General features: G+C 43.5%; 1 protein-coding gene across 3 annotated transcripts; it reads left to right on the top strand.

The window, feature by feature from the left end:
- The first annotated feature begins 1,234 nt into the window (after positions 1-1,234).
- adam17a (ADAM metallopeptidase domain 17a) lies at positions 1,235-19,176 on the top strand. 3 transcript variants are annotated; one of them, XM_071327167.1, is made up of 20 exons: positions 1,236-1,602; positions 5,256-5,388; positions 5,872-6,005; positions 6,106-6,194; positions 6,468-6,636; positions 8,501-8,631; positions 10,395-10,481; positions 10,923-11,048; positions 11,551-11,695; positions 11,845-11,936; positions 12,409-12,561; positions 12,653-12,852; positions 13,275-13,378; positions 13,926-14,060; positions 14,417-14,547; positions 14,788-14,866; positions 14,968-15,056; positions 15,543-15,599; positions 16,164-16,203; positions 16,575-19,176. In XM_071327167.1, the coding sequence occupies exons 1-20, from the start codon at positions 1,497-1,499 to the stop codon at positions 16,982-16,984; spliced, it is 2,610 nt and encodes an 869-aa protein (XP_071183268.1). In that variant the 5' UTR covers positions 1,236-1,496; the 3' UTR covers positions 16,985-19,176. The 3 variants fall into 3 exon arrangements, with proteins under 3 accessions (XP_071183269.1, XP_071183268.1, XP_071183267.1); XM_071327166.1 differs by having other exon boundaries at positions 16,161-16,203; XM_071327168.1 differs by lacking the exon at positions 16,164-16,203 and having other exon boundaries at positions 1,235-1,602.
- Positions 19,177-19,230: the final 54 nt, after the last annotated feature.

Below are 19,230 nucleotides of genomic sequence, written 5' to 3'. Positions count from 1 at the left end.
ATTTTGGTCCAGTGTTAATGTCAGCAACAGCTATGCTATTGTGTGTGTGGGGGGGGGTGTCACATGAGATGCTCTGCTTTTTTTTTTGATGCCACAAAAATTTAAGTCCTGCAGGCTGTAGTTTTGTCTTATCTTGCTGCAAAGAAAGACCTAGTTAAGCTGCAGCTGGCCCAGAACAGAGCGGCACGTCTTGCTCTTCATTGTAATCAGAGGGCTACTAGAAATACTATGCATGCCAGTCTCTCTTGGCTAGGAGTTGAGGAGAGACTTACTGCATCACTACTTTGTATAAGAAACAATGTTAATTCCAAGTTGTTTGCGTAGTCAACTTACACACAGCTCTGACACACACACACACACACACACTTAACCCACCAGTCATGCCACCAGGGGTCTTTTCAAAGTCTCCAAAACAATTTCAAAGTGTAGAGTAGTGTGTATGTACTTCAAGGTCTCAGAGCAAGTGACGTCACTGATTGAAAGGCTATTAGCGCGCACCACCGCTAACTAGCTAGCCATTTCACATCCGTTACACTGGTACCACACTGGCAGGTCTCTGACCTCCTCCCTATAGGCTGTCTCATCATTGTCGGTGATCAGGCCTGCTACCATCGTGTCGTCTGCAAACTTAATGATGGTGTTAGAGTTGTGTTTGGCCATGCAGTCGTGGGTGAACAGGGAGTACAAGAGGGGACTAAGCACACACCCCTGAGGACATGTTATAATTATCTTAAAGTCAGGCACAGGAGGTTGGTGGCACTTTAATTGGAGGAGAACGGGCTCGTGGTAGTGGCTGGAGCGCAATAGATCAAACATAAGGTTTCCATGTGTTTGATGCCATTCCAGCCATTATTATGGGCGTCCTCCACTCAGCAGCCTCCACTGAGTCAGGGTATGACTATGAGTCGAGAAACCTGCCTATTTTCCTTGAAAGAACACAATGTCACTATTTCAAAGCAATACGATATTACATAGGACAAGTTAATTATTTAAAATCCTGGAAAATATTTGTAATGTTGAGCTTCTTGTTCATGTAATTCGTGCTCATGTTGGGGTTTTGTGCTAGCGCCCAATTACTCCTTGAAGGAGACGTCTCCTTGTCTGGTGTACCCAGAATGCACCACGCGGCCCGGCCCATTGTCAATTTACGGGAAACGTACACAGTTGGCCTTAATACGAATCCACTGGAGTTTCACATCTCCTTAAAAGTATCTCTGAACACGGTCATTGAGCGGATGTTCCTTTTTCCAAAACAATGAACTTCCGGTATCGGAAGTAGCATTTGGAAATCAAAGCGACTGGCGTAGCTAAATGAAATTGAAATTCAGTCTAATCACCAATGCATTTTTAGACATTTTAACCTTTGCGCTCTATAAGTATTGCGAATAAAGTCGCGGTCAATGAATAATTTTGATCAAGCTGTCCGGTGTTGACATTATTCATCAACAACTTGCGATAATGACACCAGTGGTGGAGTAAGCTATTTTAACCTCACGATGAAGTATTTGGTCCTTGTTGTCTTTTGGGCTCCTTGTTGGGTCAATTGTGCGATTAAACCAAGGGCCATTGAGGAAGAAACACGGGAAAATGACCCGGATTTAGGTGAGTACCGTTCGCTAGCACCTAACTTAGCTAGCAGACATGTTGTTGTTGCTGGTAAGGTGTCAGTCAAATGTATGCAAATTGGGCCTTTAGTTCTGTTTTTGTTTTATGTTAGTTTGTTGCACCATAAAGAATATAAGCAAGAATCACTTTTCCAATACACGACACACTGACGTCACGCACAGATTCGCGCGACTCTTGGCTGCAGTAAGAAATAAATCCATACATCCAATTTGGTCACATACACATGGTTAGTAGATGTTATTTCGAGTATAGGAAGAAAATAAAAAAATTCACAAGCATTTCGCTAAGGACTAGAAGCGAGGCAGCCCTCTGTCACCACTCTGAACATTCACAATCTTCTTGGTAAGCAACTAGATTTGGACTTGTGTTTTAGGTTATTGGCCTGCTGAAAGGTGAAATCATCACCCAGTGTCTGGTAGCAAGCAGGCGGAACCAGGTTTTCCTCTAGGACTTTGCCTGTTCCTAGCTCCGTTACGTTTTATTTTATCCTGAAAAACTCCCCAGTCCTTAACGATTACAAGCATACCCACTATGCTTAAATACAGAGAGTGGTATTCAGTAATGTGTTGTATTGGATTTGCCCCCAATATAAACACTTTGTAATTCAGTACAAAAAGTTAATTGAATTGCCACGTTTTTTGCAGTGTTACTTTAGTGCCCTGTTGCAAACAGGATGCATGTTTTGGAATATTTTTTTTCTGTACAGGCTTCCTTTTCACTCTATCAATTAGGTTAGTATTTTGGAGTAACTACAATGTTGTTGATCCAACCTCAGTTTTCTATCACAACCATTACTCCTGAACTTATTTAGGCTTGCCATAGCAAAGGTGTTTAATACTTACTGACTCAAGACATTTCAGCTTTTCATTTAATTAATTTGTAACAATTCCGAAAAACATAATTCCACTTTGACATTATGGGGTTTGGTGTGTAGGCCAGTGGCCCAAAAAAGAGGACCTCTTGGCCGCAGACAAAAGAGAAAATGTTTTCTGGGGCATTTTAGATTTTCCCTGATAAGCTAGGTTTCCATCCAATTGGCGACAGATTTTCATGTGAATATTCTAAAATCCGCATAAAACAATATGTGCATTTGTCCACCAGAGATATTTCCATCAAATCAAAGTTTATTTGTCACTTGCGCCGAATACAACAGGTGTACTAGACCTTACAGTGAAATGCTTACTTACAGGCTCTAACCAATAGTGCAAAAAAGGTATTAGGTGAACAATAGGTAAGTAAAGAAATAAAACAACAGTAAAAAGACAGGCTATATACAGTAGCGAGGCTACAAAAGTAGCGAGGCTACATACAAACACTGGTTAGTCAGGCTGATTGAGGTAGTATGTAGATATGGTTAAAGTGACTGCATATATGATGAACAGAGAGTATCAGTAGCATAAAAGAGGGGTGGTGGGTGGCGGGACACAATGCAGATAGCCCGGTTAGCCAATGTGCAGGAGCACTGGTTGGTCGGCCCAATTGAAGTAGTATGTACATGATTGTATAGTTAAAGTGACTATGCATATATGATAAACAGAGAGTAGCAGCAGTGTAAAAAGAGGGGTTGGGGGGGCACACAATGCAAATAGTCCGGGTAGCCATTTGATTACTTGTTCAGGAGTCTTGTGGCTTGGGGGTAAAAACTGTTGAGAAGCGTTTTTGTCCTAGACTTGGCACTCTGGTACTGCTTGCCATGCGGTAGTAGAGAGAACAGTCTATGACTGGGGTGGCTGGGGTCTTTGACAATTTTTAGGGCCTTCTTCTGACACCGCCTGGTGTAGAGGTCCTGGATGGCAGGCAGCTTAGCCCCAGTGATGTACTGGGCGCACTACCCTCTGTAGTGCCTTGCGGTCAGAGGCTGAGCAATTGCCATAGCAGGCAGTGATGCAACCAGTCTACTATGTACGTACTGTCACTGTGGGGACGACGTCCTCGATGCACTTATTGATAAAGCCAGTGACCGATGTGGTGTACTCCTCAATGCCATCGGAAGAATCCCGGAACATGTGCCAGTCTGTGATAGCAAAACAGTCCTGTAGTTTAGCATCTGCTTCATCTGACCACTTTTTTATAGACCAAGTTAATTTTTGCTTGTAAGCAGGAATCAGGAGGATAGAGTTGTGGTCGGATTTACCAAATGGAGTTCGAGGGAGAGCTTTGTACGGGTCTCTGTGTGTGGAGTACAGGTGATCTAGAATTTTTTTTCCCTCTGGTTGCACATTTTACATGTTGATATAAATTTGGTAGAACCGATTTAAGTTTCCCTGCATTAAAGTCTCCGGCCACTAGGAGCGCCGCCTCTGGGTGAGTGGTTTCCTGTTTGCTTATTTCCTTATTTCCTTATACAGCTGACTGAGTGCGGTCTTAGTGCCAGCATCTGTCTGTGGTGGTAAATAAACAGCCACGAAAGTATAGCTGAAAACTCTCTAGGCAAGTAGTGTGGTCTCAATTGCAATTTATCACAATATACTCTACTTCAGGAGAGCAAAATCTAGAGGCTTCCTTAGATTTTGTGCACCAGCTGTTGTTTACAAATATGCACAGACCGCCCCCCCCCCCCCCTTGTCATACCGGAGTGTGCTGTTCTGTCTTGCCGGTGCAGCGTATATCCCGCTAGTTGTTATGGATAAAAGACTGTGCTTGATGACATAGTGCACATAAAAATAACTTTAGCGCTTAAAATCCTGCTAGCTGAATAAAAAATGGAAGTTAAATGGGTTTCCATCGCATTTTCAACTCTACTGATGGTTTTGTCACAAAAAATGTGTTGTATAGCGAATTTGCCCACTCCAGTATTGGCGTGTGCTCTCTAGCCAACAGCTCGCATATACAGTGAAGGTATAGCCTACATGATGAGATTATTATGGACAAAAGAGCGATATTATTTTTAAGACCCTCAATATTTTTTGGCAGCATCAAGCTCATCACCTTGCACTTTCACCACCCTGTGACGTTCATCATAATTTATTTCATCCGTAGCCTAATAAACTGCATGCTTTCCCGATGAGTCGTAGTGGGAGTACCACGCGTGTCATTGCGTGTATCCAAGTTTACTTCGATATGATGGTCATTATATCAATATTTAAGCATAAAATTGTTTCCTCCGCCATTTCTCACATAATTTAATTTTACAGACACAAAAATATTACACCTTGTCTAGTGTTTTGTCGACATTTGGAAAGTTTACTGACAAATGTTCTGTTTCCCTCAGGCCAGTCATTACATTTGTTTTATCTGATGTACTTGACTTGCATAAAAAAAGTTGTATGGAAACCTGGTTACTGTCTAGTTCTTTTCATAGTCTAATTAGGAAGACTATGATGGATACACGAATCAGGTGTGTTAGTGCTGGGTTAGAAACAAAGCCTGCCCATTTTTAATGCTCTCCAGGACCAGGGTTGGTGACACAGGAGGTTGGTGGCACCTTTATTGGGGAGGACGGCTCGTGGTAATGGCTGGAGCAGAATGGGTGGAATGGTATCAAATACATCAAACATAAGATTTCCATGTGTTTGATGCCATTCCATTGATGTTCTGCTGCCAGTTTCTATATATTGGTGTTACACGAGGGAGTCCAGTTATGCCTGTTTGTCCCTCTCACTCCCCTGTGACCCTGTCTTTTCTCTCAGAGGCTCTGAGTTCGTTGCTGTCTGACTTTGAGGTGCTGCCCATGTCTGGCCTCCAGCATCACTCGGTCAGGAAGAGGGACGCCCACACCCAGTCCCACCTGGAGCGCCTGATCAGCTTCAGCGCCCTCAAGAGGTAGGTGGGACAAGGTCTTCCATATGGGACTTCCACATTGAAAGCTCTGGATAAGAGCTCCTGCTAAATGACTAAAGTGTAAGGGACAAAACAGCAAAGATTCCATGCTACTCAATGGGGCGCTCTCACCTACTCACGTAACATTCAGGAGCAAGCAAACAAGTTGGGATGTTAGGAAATATTGTATGACATTTGGGGTGAGAGTCCTCCCTGCTGGGTCATATGTGTTTTAATTGTTACTGGAATGGCTTTTCCCATTGCCTAGGCCTAATGACTAAGTGCATTTATCTTCATTCGACTTTCAGTGCTTTTGTGCAATTGAAACAGACCGACCATTGACAAAATAAAAATGTGTTTGTATCTTCAATAAACCAAAAGATATGCATTCCCCAATAAACCAAAATATGTAGATTCCCCAGTAAACCAAAATATGTACATTCCTCATGTTTCTTAACATCAAACTCTGACATTTCTCTTCCGCAGACATTTCAAGCTGTACTTGACAACTAACACAGACTTGTTCACTGAGGACTTCAAAGCTGTGTTTGTAGATAAGCAAGGGAAGGAGGACCGCTATGATGTTCAGCTTCAGAACTACTTTACCGGACATCTTGTAGGTAAGTCATTAGGGTATTTGGTTGGTTTTATATGGAATAACCATATGGGTGTGTGTGAGTAGAATCCCTTAAAAGCTCTGTCTTTTGTGTGTGTGTGTAGGAGAGGAGCACTCCCGTGTGCAGGCACACATAGACGGGGACGAGTTCTCGGCCCACATCCTGACAGATGAGACGGAGTACAATGTAGAGGTAAATGCCCTCCCAAAATAGGAGCACTGCTTTAAAGTAGGCCAGAAAAGGTGTCTAAAAACAGTTGATAAAGTGATGCCTAAACTGTGTGTGAGAGTAAAAACGATCAGCTATTTAAACCAGCTTTTGCCCTAGTGATGGTAGAAGGCTTTATCGAACCAATTCTACTTCTTCCTCTCTCCTCCCTCTCATTCCTCTTCCTCCTTTTCTCCATCCCTATCCTCTCTTCCCTCTATTTACCCCATTCCCCTCCCACCTCCTCCCTCTCCTCAGCCCCTGTGGAGGTTCACCGAGGCGTCCCCCGATGGTCGTCTATTGGTGTACCGGTCAGAGGACATCAGGAACCTCAGCCGCCTGGCCTCGCCCAAGGTGTGTGGATACGTCCACGCTGGGGCCCAGGACTTACTGCCAGAGGCCGCTAGAGGTGGAGAGGCACAGGAGGGTGAGGGAGAGTGTGTGTGTGTTTGACAGTATATGCCCCATTTGTTTATGTTCGATGCGTATAGACGGGTTGCTTGTTTAAGTGTGTACACTTACACAAGCAGTCAGAAACATATGAGGCTACCTTATACAACATTATAGTGTGAGGAGGTAGGGAGGAGGATGAATCCTGGAGGAGGAGAGTAGAACAAAGAGGTGGTAGGTAGGTGGGCAGCCATTTTATCTTGTCCCAACACAGCCTCACAATGAATAAAAGCCTTTCATGTGTAAAACCTGTGTTCCATACATGGACTGGCAACCGGGTATTATTTAAAGCTCTGATTCCTTTGTGCTGATCTCCACAGATGAAGCATTCAAATTAATGAGAGCTCCTGTACGTAATGCGGGTGGGCTGGACTACAGTGAGTCGCTGGTCTCTCGGTGCTGTGGCTAAAGGGAGAAAAAGACCTAGCGAGTACACCCACACACTGTGGTTCGCTACAGTAGAGTCTTATGGGTGGCAGGTAGCCTAGTGGTTAGAGCGTTGGGCCAGTAGCTGAAAGATTGCTTGTTCGAATCAGCAAGCTGATGGTTGACCCTGGCCGTGACCCCACTTTCCGAGTGTGTCTCAAGGGAAGTTGGGATATGCAAAAAACACATAACCACCAAATTAATAATATTGTAGAGAGGAGAGCACATGACTTGGTGTGTGTGTGGGGGGTTGTGACTGTGTGGTACAAAATGAATGTAGTCATAAGGGAAAGATAAATAATATTGTTAGTCTGAATTGATGCATACTATGTGGCTTCTAAGCTGGGCCAAATCTATTATTTTACAGAATAATCAGTGAACTGAAGGTAAATTGAAATGGAGGTTTATTAAAATTCTATTCCAAAATAAGTGCTTTGCTATTTTGATTAGGGATTAATGTAGGGCTGGGCGGTATACCGTATTTTACTATATACCGGTATTTATGCACGGACTGGTTTTGGTTTTAAATTTATCTTCTATGACGGTATTTTAATGTTTGGTTTGTTAAATGTGATACGCCGTGTGTAACGTCCATTTTTATAGTCCTCCGCTCCCTCTCTCCATGCTGCTTTCCACACAGACCTAGTCCCACCTCCTGTCACTCAAGGAGCGCATTTGTTGTTGCTTGTCGTTCAGTCTGCATGGTCAATGCAGCACATGCAACAATGTTGTTTCCACTTTGATCTTAATATAAATCCACAAGCCTTCTATATTTACAATATTAGTTTGCGTTTCCTATATCTGCAAACAGCTAGTTTGTATTTTCTTAGCAAGTTAAGCTAATTCGTGTTAGCCACTAATGCTAATCGCTAGTTAGGTGGCTAGCTAACTAGCTAATAAAAGTACCGAGTCAGAGCAAACGTAGCTAGCTAATACAACCTGATACCAGTACTGGTGGAGGCTTAAATCAGCATGTTGTTTGTGCAACAGTATCTTCTAAAACAAAGAGGAATAGGCGAAGAATTAATATGTTGGCTATATGAATAAAGATTTAATGTAGCCAAAGATTATAAGGTCCCCTAGGAAACACTGAACATCACTTTGGTTCCTACGCTGTCACAATAACTGTCCATGGCATTTTAATTCGTCGTCATGTCAAACAACACTGTATTCAAAGTGCCCACTATTATTTATTTTCTAACTATATAATTATAATAAACATTCTATTTCCATGATTCCAAAAGATCACCCAAGTGTTTTGATCGCAATTGCAACTGCTTCTAATTAGTTTATACATAATCAAATGTGAGAACAAGGGCATCTAATAGTTGGAAACTGAAGAAGTGGCCTCATTCATTCTCCCATCTGTGACATCCTAGTAGTTTTATTTCTTTCTCTCTCTCGTCTCTCCATAGATTCCCTCCACAGAGCAAAGAGAGCAGCCCACAACCACAAGAAGAACACCTGTCCTCTAGCCCTGGTGGCCGACTACCGCTTCTTCAAACACATGGGCCGTGGAGAGGAGAGCATCACACTCAACTACCTGGTGAGAGGACCCTTAACCTATTGGCACTTAGGGTTGAAAAATTCCAGTAACTTTCCCTAAGTTCCCTGGTTTTCCAGAAATCCTGGTTGGAAGATTTGGGAATTATGAGGGAATAAACTGGGATTTCTGGGGAAATTACAAGAATTTAGCAAGCCTATTAGCACTATATTGTCAGGTACAGTGCATTCAGAAAGTATTCCCGCCTAGGGCTGTTGGGTGACCAATAGGCGAGGCCTACTATATTTATTTCGCAACTTTCCATTGCTTCTCTTTACAACATGACTATAGCCTACCTGGCTGGTATGAAAAATGAACCATGGGAAAAGCGTCCTCCATTCACTGGCCGCAAAAATCCGAGGCATTATCAAGTGCTTGTGAAATTGTGAATGAGAGACTGCTGAAGTGTGTGCCGCCTGCGACAATAACAAAGCAGAGATGATGCATTTCATGTAACTTTTTTCAAATCATCATTAGTCACATCATGCAGCCTTAGCATGTATTAAAATCAAAACATAAAGCCCAACGTTTATCACAACTAAAGTTGCATAAATAACTCTAAATTAAGCATATAGGAAGACCTGTTTCTTTGTTTACCGATCACCACAGACCACGTGCGCACTCCCTCAAATCATTTGGAGAACATATCCTTTCTATTTTATTCAGCTTTGTTCAATTGTATTCTTCATACTATAAAATAATATTAAATAATGGCATGGAATTCTAAGCAAATCTTGTCTGCTAAAATCAAACTAGTGTAGCCCACAGCCATATGGCATAGCCAGATCAGGGCCTAACATAAGATCAACTCAGAGTATGCTATTCTGTTTTTCTGAAATACACATTTTCTTCATATCATGTTTCTTTCAGCCTGTCTAAAATAAGTAATGGATTTATTGTGATGGTGTAGGCTATATATTGCATGGATTTATTAGACTTTTTAAAAATGTCGATGTTCCAAAGGTCTGCATCAGTGGCTTGTCTTTGTTAATTAACGGTAAATTACCATGAGACCGGCAGTTATTTGCTTGACAATCACTGCCTGACAAAATGTTATGACCACCACAACCCTGTTCAGACCCCTTAACCTTTTCCACATTGTTGTTACAGCCTGAATTTTAAATAGATTAAACTGAGATTTTGTGTCACTCACCTACACAATCCCATAATGTCAAAGGGGATTTTTTTTTATTTATTTTTTATTAAAAATGGAAAGCTGAAATGTCTTGAGTCAATAAGTATTCAACCCCTTTGTTCTGGCGAGCCAAAATAAGTTCCCGAAGTAAAAATGTGCTTAACAAGTCACATAATAAGTTGCATGGACTTGCAAAAATGTCTAAAAACATGTTTTCACTTCGTCACTATGGGGTATTGTGTATAGCTGGGCAAGAAAAAATAAATAAATAAATAGAATCCATTTTGAATTCAGATTGTAACACAACAAAACGTGGAATAAGTCTTGGGGTATGAATACGTTCTGTATGAATACGTTCTGAATGCACTGTAGATCTGAGCAGTATTGTGGTCAGAATTGTACCTAGCCTATCAAAGGGAGGAGCTATCTGCTCTCATAATGCCAATACCTACTCTATCCTTTTAGGCCTTCATGAAGGCCCTGGAAGTAGGGCCTTGGGGTCCATTGGAAATATGTAGTGCCTCAAAGAGCCACTGTCCAAGAACGGGCATGATCTGGCAAATGGCCCTTATTGTCATTGTGAACAGTATCATTCTACAGTACTAATTACGGTCTGTTGCGTTTCTTCTAGATTGAGTTGATTGACAGAGTGGACGACATGTACAGGAACACAACCTGGGATGACGAGTTCACAGGATACGGTGTTCAGATCCAACAGGTGAGGACAACTGTTACACTTCCGTGTGTAGTAGCAGCAGCAGTAGTAGGCGGCAAGACCATGTTTGGCATTTAACCATCACTACAGACAACATAATCTCAGTGTGTAATGTGTCAGTGCTGGGTGGAGAAGTGAGGTCGTATGTCTGTAGTACTCTAATTGAATTTGGAAAAGCATTTTTGGAGCAGACAGTGAAAGCGCTTTGTGTGGAAAAGCGGGTGGAGAAGTTCAATTGGTTCCTCTCGCTCGGGGGATGAATGGCGACACTGTGCGTCTACTACAAATCCGCCGCTCTCTCACTGAAAAGATATGCTGTGGCGGTCCATGCTCCATTTCTTCTCCTGACCTTCAATCGGATATCTTGTACAGAGCATTATGGGTACTGTAGTACATGCTGCAACCTTAAATGGGGTTTAATAAGTTGTAATGTGCTGGTTGTAGATCATCATCAACAAGGAGCCGACCAATGCGCCACTTGGCCAGGCTGGGCCGGGCTGGACCCACTACAACATGAAGGGAAGCCCCATCCAAGGCAAGGAGGTGTGGGATGTCAAGAAACTGCTGGAGGTGAGACATTACTACTGATCTGAAAGGAGAGTGGAATCTACACAGTGTGCTAGTATGTAGGAAGGTCATTCCCCTAGCCTGGTCCCAGATCAGCAACTAACTGGCAAGAAGGCACAAACTGATCTGGGACCAGGCTAGAATAAACGTATCAATTGTAGGATATTCTTTACAAAATATGATTAGGTCACTGTATGGTCTACAACTCTCAAATCAACTTTGGACTTCGAAGCCAGTTCCACTGCATTTATTCATTGATCCCCTCTAATCAGGGACTGATTTAGACTTGGGACACCAGGTGGGTACAATTAGTTATAAGCAGGCTCCGGACCTCGTATTGGTAAGAGTTGAATACCCCAGGTCTATACGTTGTAAAACTTTAGAAGCATTTTTTTTTAAGAGGACTAAACATGACTGGCAACAAAAAATGTCCTCATCAGTAGGGAATATGCTAGCTAACTAGTATTGTTTTTTTAAACTTTCCAATCCCTTTCATTGTCTCCAGCAATTCAGCTCGGATATAGCGGACAATGCTAGCACTGTGTGCCTGGCCCACCTGTTCACCTACCAGGACTTTGACGAGGGGACACTGGGCCTGGCCTACGTGGCCCCCTCTAAGGCCCAGGCTCTGGGGGGCCTCTGCCCCAAACGTAAGGCTCAGCCTCTCACAGACGTCCTCTCATTTTAGATCAAATTAGTATGATTATTATGATGAGTGTTTTGATAATGGAGTGATACATTCATAAGAGCTTGCTCCTATATTTCTAGTCTGATTTCTCTTCCTTTTTGTTTTCTGCAGCTTACTATCCATCTCAATCCGCCAAGAAACCCAGCTACCTCAACACTGGTTTAACCAGCACCAAGAACTATGGCAAAACCATTCTAACCAAGGTAGGTTCCTCATTGAGTTGAATTTAGTCATACTACTGTATTTCTATGGTATCTGAACCCTCTGTCGAATACACTAGAACAAGGGCTGAAAAACTCCCTGTAATGTGTAATTCATGAGCTCTTTCTGAGTCATAGGTCAGATGATTTAGCACTGCCTTGTGGCCTTTCAATATGATGATTTGTGCTGTTGTCTGATGACGTGATGGATCGAATAGTCTGTGGGGCACTTTGTGTTGGGTCATGGGTTGAACAGGCAGCATTATAAATGTGACTAATGAATAATGACTTGAGACCTTACAAGACCCTCTTTAGGTCAATGCACCTCTGATATCCTACTGAGAAAACTTGCTTTTATAGCCCGAAGATAATAGATCATGTAATAATTTCTGTATTATTTAATTGTTGCAAGTCAATGTATAGTTTCCAAACATTAAACTTAGCTTTTTTTCGTCCCCGTCCCCCCCACCACCAGGAAGCAGATTTGGTGACAACCCATGAATTGGGCCATAACTTTGGGGCGGAGCACGACCCTGACAACATCCCCTACTGTGCCCCAAGCGATGACCATGGGGGCAAGTTTGTCATGTACCCTATCGCTGTGAGCGGGGACCACTACAACAACAAGGTACAGCTCTTGCGTACTTCAAATGAGGAGATCTTCTGCCAAATGACTCATCAGTTACCTTCTTCCTTTCTCTCCCTTCTTCTCCACACAGCGTTTCTCCGACTGCAGTAAGATCTCCATAGGTAAGACGCTGCGCTTCAAGGCCCCTATCTGCTTCAAGGAGAGGAACAGCAAGGTGTGTGGGAATTCCCGCGTGGAGGAGGGGGAGGAGTGCGACCCGGGCATGCTGCACCGCAACAACGACCCGTGCTGCTCTGCCGACTGCAAGTTCAGGCCCGAGTCCCAGTGCAGGTAGAAACACGCCACACACACCCCAAAATGGCTGCCTCGGAGTGCAGTAATTAATGTGGTAGGATGACATTTACAAGGGCTTTGCTGAATTCCCGCCTTTCTTTACTTACTGGCTGACATTATTGTCCCCTTGGGGGAACAGGTACATGTAAGAAGGTGATTACATATATTACATTTTGCATATTATACAGTAAACCGGTCAAATCAACTGACAATTTCTTAGTCAACTGGCATTGATGTGCCAATGCACATTGCATTTGTTTGATTCAAGCAGTATCCAGTAGCCTACCTCTCTAGTGTCTTGAGCAACTCTCGAGCAGCCTGAGCAAGCGAGGTGCATATACACTGCTAAGCTGCTTACTAACATTCACAACATGTGAACTGAGGTTGTGTACTATTTTTCTGTGTTCCGGTACATCCAGTGACAGGAATAGTCCGTGCTGTAAGAAATGCAAGTTTGAGCAGGCAGGGAAGACGTGCCAGGAGCCCATCAACGCCACCTGTAAAGGCATGTCCCTCTGCACAGGTAAGCCCCCCCCCTACTGGACATACACAGGACTGCCACGGCTAGACGGACAGATGGGATTTATTTTTTGATTTGTCATTGATGCTTTGTAATGCATGGCTCCCTTGTAAAAGATGCTTTGTTTTTGATGGGACTCTCCCCTGCTTAAATAAAGGTTCGATAAAATAAACTCCAGCTTTTCTGACATTTTCCTCTTCAACATAACAATTTATTTATTTTTATTTTCCCTTTATTTAACCAGGCAAGTCAGTTAAGAACACATTCTTATTTACAATGACGGCCTAGGAACAGTGGGGTAACTGCCTTGTTCAGGGGCAGAACGGCAGATTTTAACCTTGTCAGCTCGGGGATTTGATCTTGCAACCTTTCGGTTAATGGCCCAACGCTGTAACCACTAGTCTACCTGCCGCCCAATGACTCATGATCTGCTATGTAAGATATGTTGGAACAAAATCCTCTAGCTGGATAGGTCCCCAGGTCTTGCTGTTGAGACATCTGTTGGTATTTTTGACTGACTCACTGTGTGTTGTACTATCCATCCCCTTAGGTGACAGCAGTGAGTGCCCAGCCCCAGACAACGCTCCGGACAATACCATCTGTGTGGACAGTGGGAGGTGCAGAGCCGGGGAGTGCATGACCTTCTGTGAGGCCGTGCAGAACCTGCTGCCCTGTGCTTGTAATGGTACGACCCTCTAGCAGACACACTGCTACAATCTAGACTGACACCACTGACCAGTTCCATGGTGTACCCATCGAAATACAACTGTAGAGAGACTGATGTCTACGTTCTCTCTTCGGTGTACCCAGCATAGAAATAGATTCTATTTCTATGGTACCCAATATCTTGCCTTAGAAATTATTTGTTCTTTATTTGATTTGATGCCTCGCAAGTTGACATTTTGAAACCCAAAGCTTTTAATTTGATTCCTGACAATATACTGTAAATAATTGATATTCTGAGAAAGGGACAGGTAGCAGTAAAGCACATGTGGTCCAGGCTGTCTTTAACCCCAACCTGACCTCTCTCGACTCTTCCAGAGACATACGACTCGTGTAAGGTGTGCTGTCGGGACAAAAATGGTGCCTGCACTCCTTTCGTCAAAAGCGACGGGAACGTCCTGTACCTGCGCAAGGGGAAACCCTGTACCGTGGGCTTCTGTGATGAGGCCGTGAGTGACTGACCTCTTCCTTTTTAGCATTGCCCTTTTTACCTCTACTCACACTTAATGGACACAGGCTGTATTCATAGTTTCAACACATTTCACTTCAATAATACATTAAAATCGAAATAAGAAAACATTTTGACACAAAGAAAACATTTAGAAAAGATTATATTGGAAGTTACCGCTTTTAATAAAAAAACTTCTGACAATGATGAGACAGTATATTGATTTGTCTGTTTGTTTCAGGGTAGATGCATGAAGCAAGTCCAGGATGTGATCGAGCGGTTGTGGGATTTCATTGACAAGCTGGACATCAACACATTCGGTGAGTGGCGATGCAGTGAGGGGGTAGCTTCGAGGTCTATACTAGATGTTGTGATTGACTTGAAAGGCTTCTCGGTGTTAAAGTATTTTTCTCTCTCATAGGGAAGTTCCTAGCAGACAATATAGTGGGCTCAGTGGTGGTGTTCTCTCTAGTCTTCTGGATCCCTCTCAGCATCCTGGTGCACTGTGTGGTGAGACCTGAACCCAAAACACTCGCACACCAATACCAGACTTACCTCAACCCTTCCTTCAGGGCAAAGATTCCTCGGATCAATTGTTTAGTGATGACGAAAATAGCAGATACGCTTATCATGTTAAATATATAAATCAGTGGGGGCCTCCCGAGTGGCGCAGTGGTCTTAGGCACTGCGTCGCATTACTTGAGGCGTCTACAGACCCGGGTTCGATCGATTGCTTCCTAAGTGGACAGTTTGATTTCACAGAAGTGTGATTGACTTGGAGTTACATTGTGTTGTTTAAGTGTTTCCTTTATTTTTTTGAGCAGTGTATATATATATCTATATCAAACCCTTGCTTGTCTATACATCTTGTTGTCCAGTAGAGATCTGTATAAGATATTTTGCTTTCAAAGCCCACCTGGTGCATTGTTGATAAAGACACAATCATTTTAATTGTTTATACACTAATGGGATACTTACTGTTTTTCATTTCTGTAGGATAAAAATCTGGACAAGGAGTATGAGGAGAACACCAAGACCATGTACTTCCCCAGCGTAAGTCCTTGAAGCTTCCTATGCCCTCATGTTCACTACTGACCACGTGTGCTAGGTTTGAACTTTGAAGTCGCACTCGCTATAACACGTTATCCCTTTTATAGAAACCTCATACTACTAGAGAGCACGCAGTCTTATTTGCTCACCTGCAGTTATTTGCCCAATTCCAAAATCGACCCCGACCCTAGGCCGGATCACCTAGATCTAACAGGACTGCATAAGTGTAAGCAGTAAGGGGTGAAGATTCCACCAAGCCTATCAGAGGGCAAGTTGGTGTGAGAACCATATGTTATTAACCATACAATCTTTAAAGATTTACAAGAAGTGCATAGGGGCAAGGGTTTAGGAATGGATTTGGGCCGTAATTAGCCCATACGCAGCATGAATGGTTTCTATGCAGTAGCACGTCTGGTGGCCTCACAGGGCTGACTTGAAGAGGAGAGGTTAATCTCAACGTTCCCTGGTGAAATAAAGGATAAATAAGTCAACTGTGGGATATTTGGGTTGCAATGACCTGTTCCGTCACTGTTCCGTTTGCCTTGGCCCCTCGCGGAACTGCAGCAGATGGTTGAGGTACCTGTACTTAGTAGAGCTCCACCCTCAGGTGAGTGTGTGAGGTGTGGAGGGGGGGGGGGGGTGTACTCTGTCGGTGTGTGTCACAAGGATGCGTGACGTGTGTGAGGAGTGCACCGTGTTGTCTTTGTGAGGTCGTTTGTCGACCTTGTTGCATGGAGCCAGAGTGTCCGAGTTGTTGGGCTGCACAGTGGACTGTTCAGTTGTAATGGTGCGGAAAGACTGGGTCCGTTCCATTTCATCTCCGCCAGTTTACTTGGAAATAATGAACAGTTTAACTTTATTTTCCAAGGTGTCTTTTTTTCCCCTTCCCCAAGCCATGACGAAATGAGTTAAAAAGGATCGGACCCCAGTTACAGGCAGTTAGTCAAACACAACCCTGACTCTACTACCTCCCCCCAGAACGCAGAGATGCTGAGCAGCCTCGAGTCGGCCTCCGTCCGCATCGTCAAGCCACCTCCGCCTCCCACCTTCTTCTCCGCCGCTCGGATCCCAACCCACTCCCTTCCTCCTCTACCCCCAACGGGCCCGTCTGCCTCAGGCAGCAGCAGTACCCCAGCCCCAGGCTCGGCTTCGGGCCTTGGCCCGTCCTCGGGGAGCGTAGTGGTGGTGGGGGAGGGCCCACGGATGGCCACCATCCAGGAGGATCCCAGCTGCGACTCTCACCTCGACAAGGACGACTTCCCTCCTCGCGGAGGCTCCAACGCCACCAAGTCTTCATACGAGGACCTGACGGCGGAGCAGAGCACGCCACGCTCGGGCCGCCACGACAAGCGCCGCCTCAAGAGGCAGGCCTGCGTGGTGGACAGTAAAGAGACCCAGTGCTGAGGGAACATGTGTTTGTATATGTACGCACACAGTCGTGTGCACGTACTGGCAGACCTACGCACGTACACAGACACACTCACAATTGTACATGAGGGAACATGCGCGCACACAGTCCAGAATAGATACAGTATGTAGGTACACGCATACAGACACTCATGTATATCCATGCACATAATAGTAGATGCAGGTAACTGACAAAATAAAGGAAACACTTGAGTAAATGAGGGATACAAAGTACATCAAAAGCGGGTGATTCCACACCTGTGTTAATTAAGCAATTAAATGTATAAAAATGCCCAGTTCCCAATTATTTTGGCTACCATGGCTAAAAGGAATCTCAGTGACTTTGAGAGGGGTCTCAAAGGAGCAAAGGCGGTTTAAAGGGTGTGTGTGTCACCAAATCAACCCAATTGAAAACTTAAAGGGAAATTCTGGAGTGGCGCCTGAGATGGCGGTTTTTCACCACCATCAACAAAACACCAAATTATGGAATTTCTTGTGGAAGAATTGTGTCGTATCCATACAATAAAATCCCAGACACTTGTAGAATATATACTAAGGCACATTGAAGCTGACCTGGCGGCTCGTGGGTGGCTCAACGTCCTACCAAGACCTTGTCTGTGTTTCTTTTAGTTTGGCAGATACCTGTACATGCATACATGACTAAACATTGCACACGCACTGTTATAGTACACACAAACACCCACGCATAGACTAAAACTTGTTACACAGCACTGGCAGCAACACAGTATCTAGCAGGACTCTTAAGGGGCTGCTACATCTAGATTCTATAAGGTCAATTTGGAAGACTTGCGTACAACCAAAATAGGTGCTTATCATGAGTATAGTAGTGTTCTGACGCCAGTGACTGATGTTTTAGAATAGCCTAGATACCGAATGATTTGTGCCTTGTTAGTTTCAAGAGTCAAAGCCAAGTGCTTTCTTTGGCACCACTCACTCCGATACAGTCCAGACAGTCTAGTTTTTGGACATGTTCTTTTGAATGACTTGACTGGCAGAATGGGTTGATTAACAGCTGGGCCAGTTGATATACCACTGCCATGACTGTGAACTATTGGTTAGGCTTAGTGTGTCGTCTTAGAATCATGCTAAGGTTAAATGTGCTATTGTAAATGTCTGTTTAGTCACCTCATGTCAGTAAGAAAATGATTTGCCTTTATTTCTGATATTGCTTGTTTTTTCCCCCCATGCCAAAATTCACCTCGTTAACCATGCATGTAATATTGCCGTAGGTAATTCAGCTGTTAAATGGGTGTTAAAACGTAGAGGACTGGTTGAACCGTTGCCCAGGAAGATATTGTTCTCTGGTAATTTAAACACAACAGGAAATGAAGATTTGTGAAACGGGCACCGACTGACAGAGGTTATTAGTTATTCTGGGCAGAATACCAGGTGAAATCAGAGCGGTGCACCAAACCTACCTAACCGTTGTCTCCACTCTATTCAAGTAATGATTCTGTTTCATTTGTAGTGAAATAATTATGAAACGTTTTTATATTGTTGTGTATGGCCTTGTTGATTACACTGGTGTGACCTATGAACTTTTGTTCTTCATCCCAAAGGTTGCAAATAATGCAAAAGTCAAGTTTTCACCATTCATTCAACACATTGGAAGATGAGGGACTGTTCATTCATTGCATTCAGACATTGTTTGTAGACCAACTTCTGATTTATTTAATTTTTTTATCCACAACACTAGTGCCTTATTTCTGAAGTTGAGCCTAAATGTTTCTCATTTTGACCACCACTCCTTATTTCTGTATGTACTGTAGGCAATGGGAATGTCACAATATCACCCCAGATGGAAATTGTGCTTCCTAATGGGAAATGATATTTCTAAGCCCCTCTTTGGAATATTCTTGTGCCAATGATGAATGAATACCTATCAGCTTGTAGAATCTTTTCACCATTTCCTGTATATTAGGTGATGAGTACTTGCGTATATGTTGAAATGTTTGCTTGTGGGCCAAGGGCGTTCTGCAGCTTTGTTATAATATTAGCCTATTGTCCACATATCTTGAGTATAAGCCTACATCATAGTATTAGCTCTGAGATGCGAGGGGAAACTCCTTGACTCTGTCTTCTGACTGTCCCGTTTCATTTTCAGGGTGTCGTGAATGACCTGGATTAATAAAATGTGTACGCCCACTTGAAACCGGCTTCTTGCTTACAGTGAAACACACATTCTAAAAATAAAGAATGTGTTGCA

This window comes from Salvelinus alpinus, chromosome 9 (genome assembly GCF_045679555.1).
Source record: "Salvelinus alpinus chromosome 9, SLU_Salpinus.1, whole genome shotgun sequence".
NCBI lineage: Eukaryota > Metazoa > Chordata > Actinopteri > Salmoniformes > Salmonidae > Salvelinus > Salvelinus alpinus.
Note: the sequence above shows the minus strand (reverse complement) of the source record. Positions and strands in the feature narration are given on the sequence as shown.

What these genes read in the sequence shown, in the direction of transcription:
- adam17a (XM_071327166.1), top strand. Translation starts at nt 1,497, where the DNA reads ATGAAGTATTTGGTCCTTGTTGTCTTTTGGGCTCCTTGTTGGGTCAAT. An exon ending in ATGTCAAGAAACTGCTGGAG is followed by an intron (nt 11,049 to 11,550) that starts GTGAGACATTAC and finishes CATTGTCTCCAG; the next exon opens with CAATTCAGCTCGGATATAGC. An exon ending in GCATCCTGGTGCACTGTGTG is followed by an intron (nt 15,057 to 15,542) that starts GTGAGACCTGAA and finishes TCATTTCTGTAG; the next exon opens with GATAAAAATCTGGACAAGGA.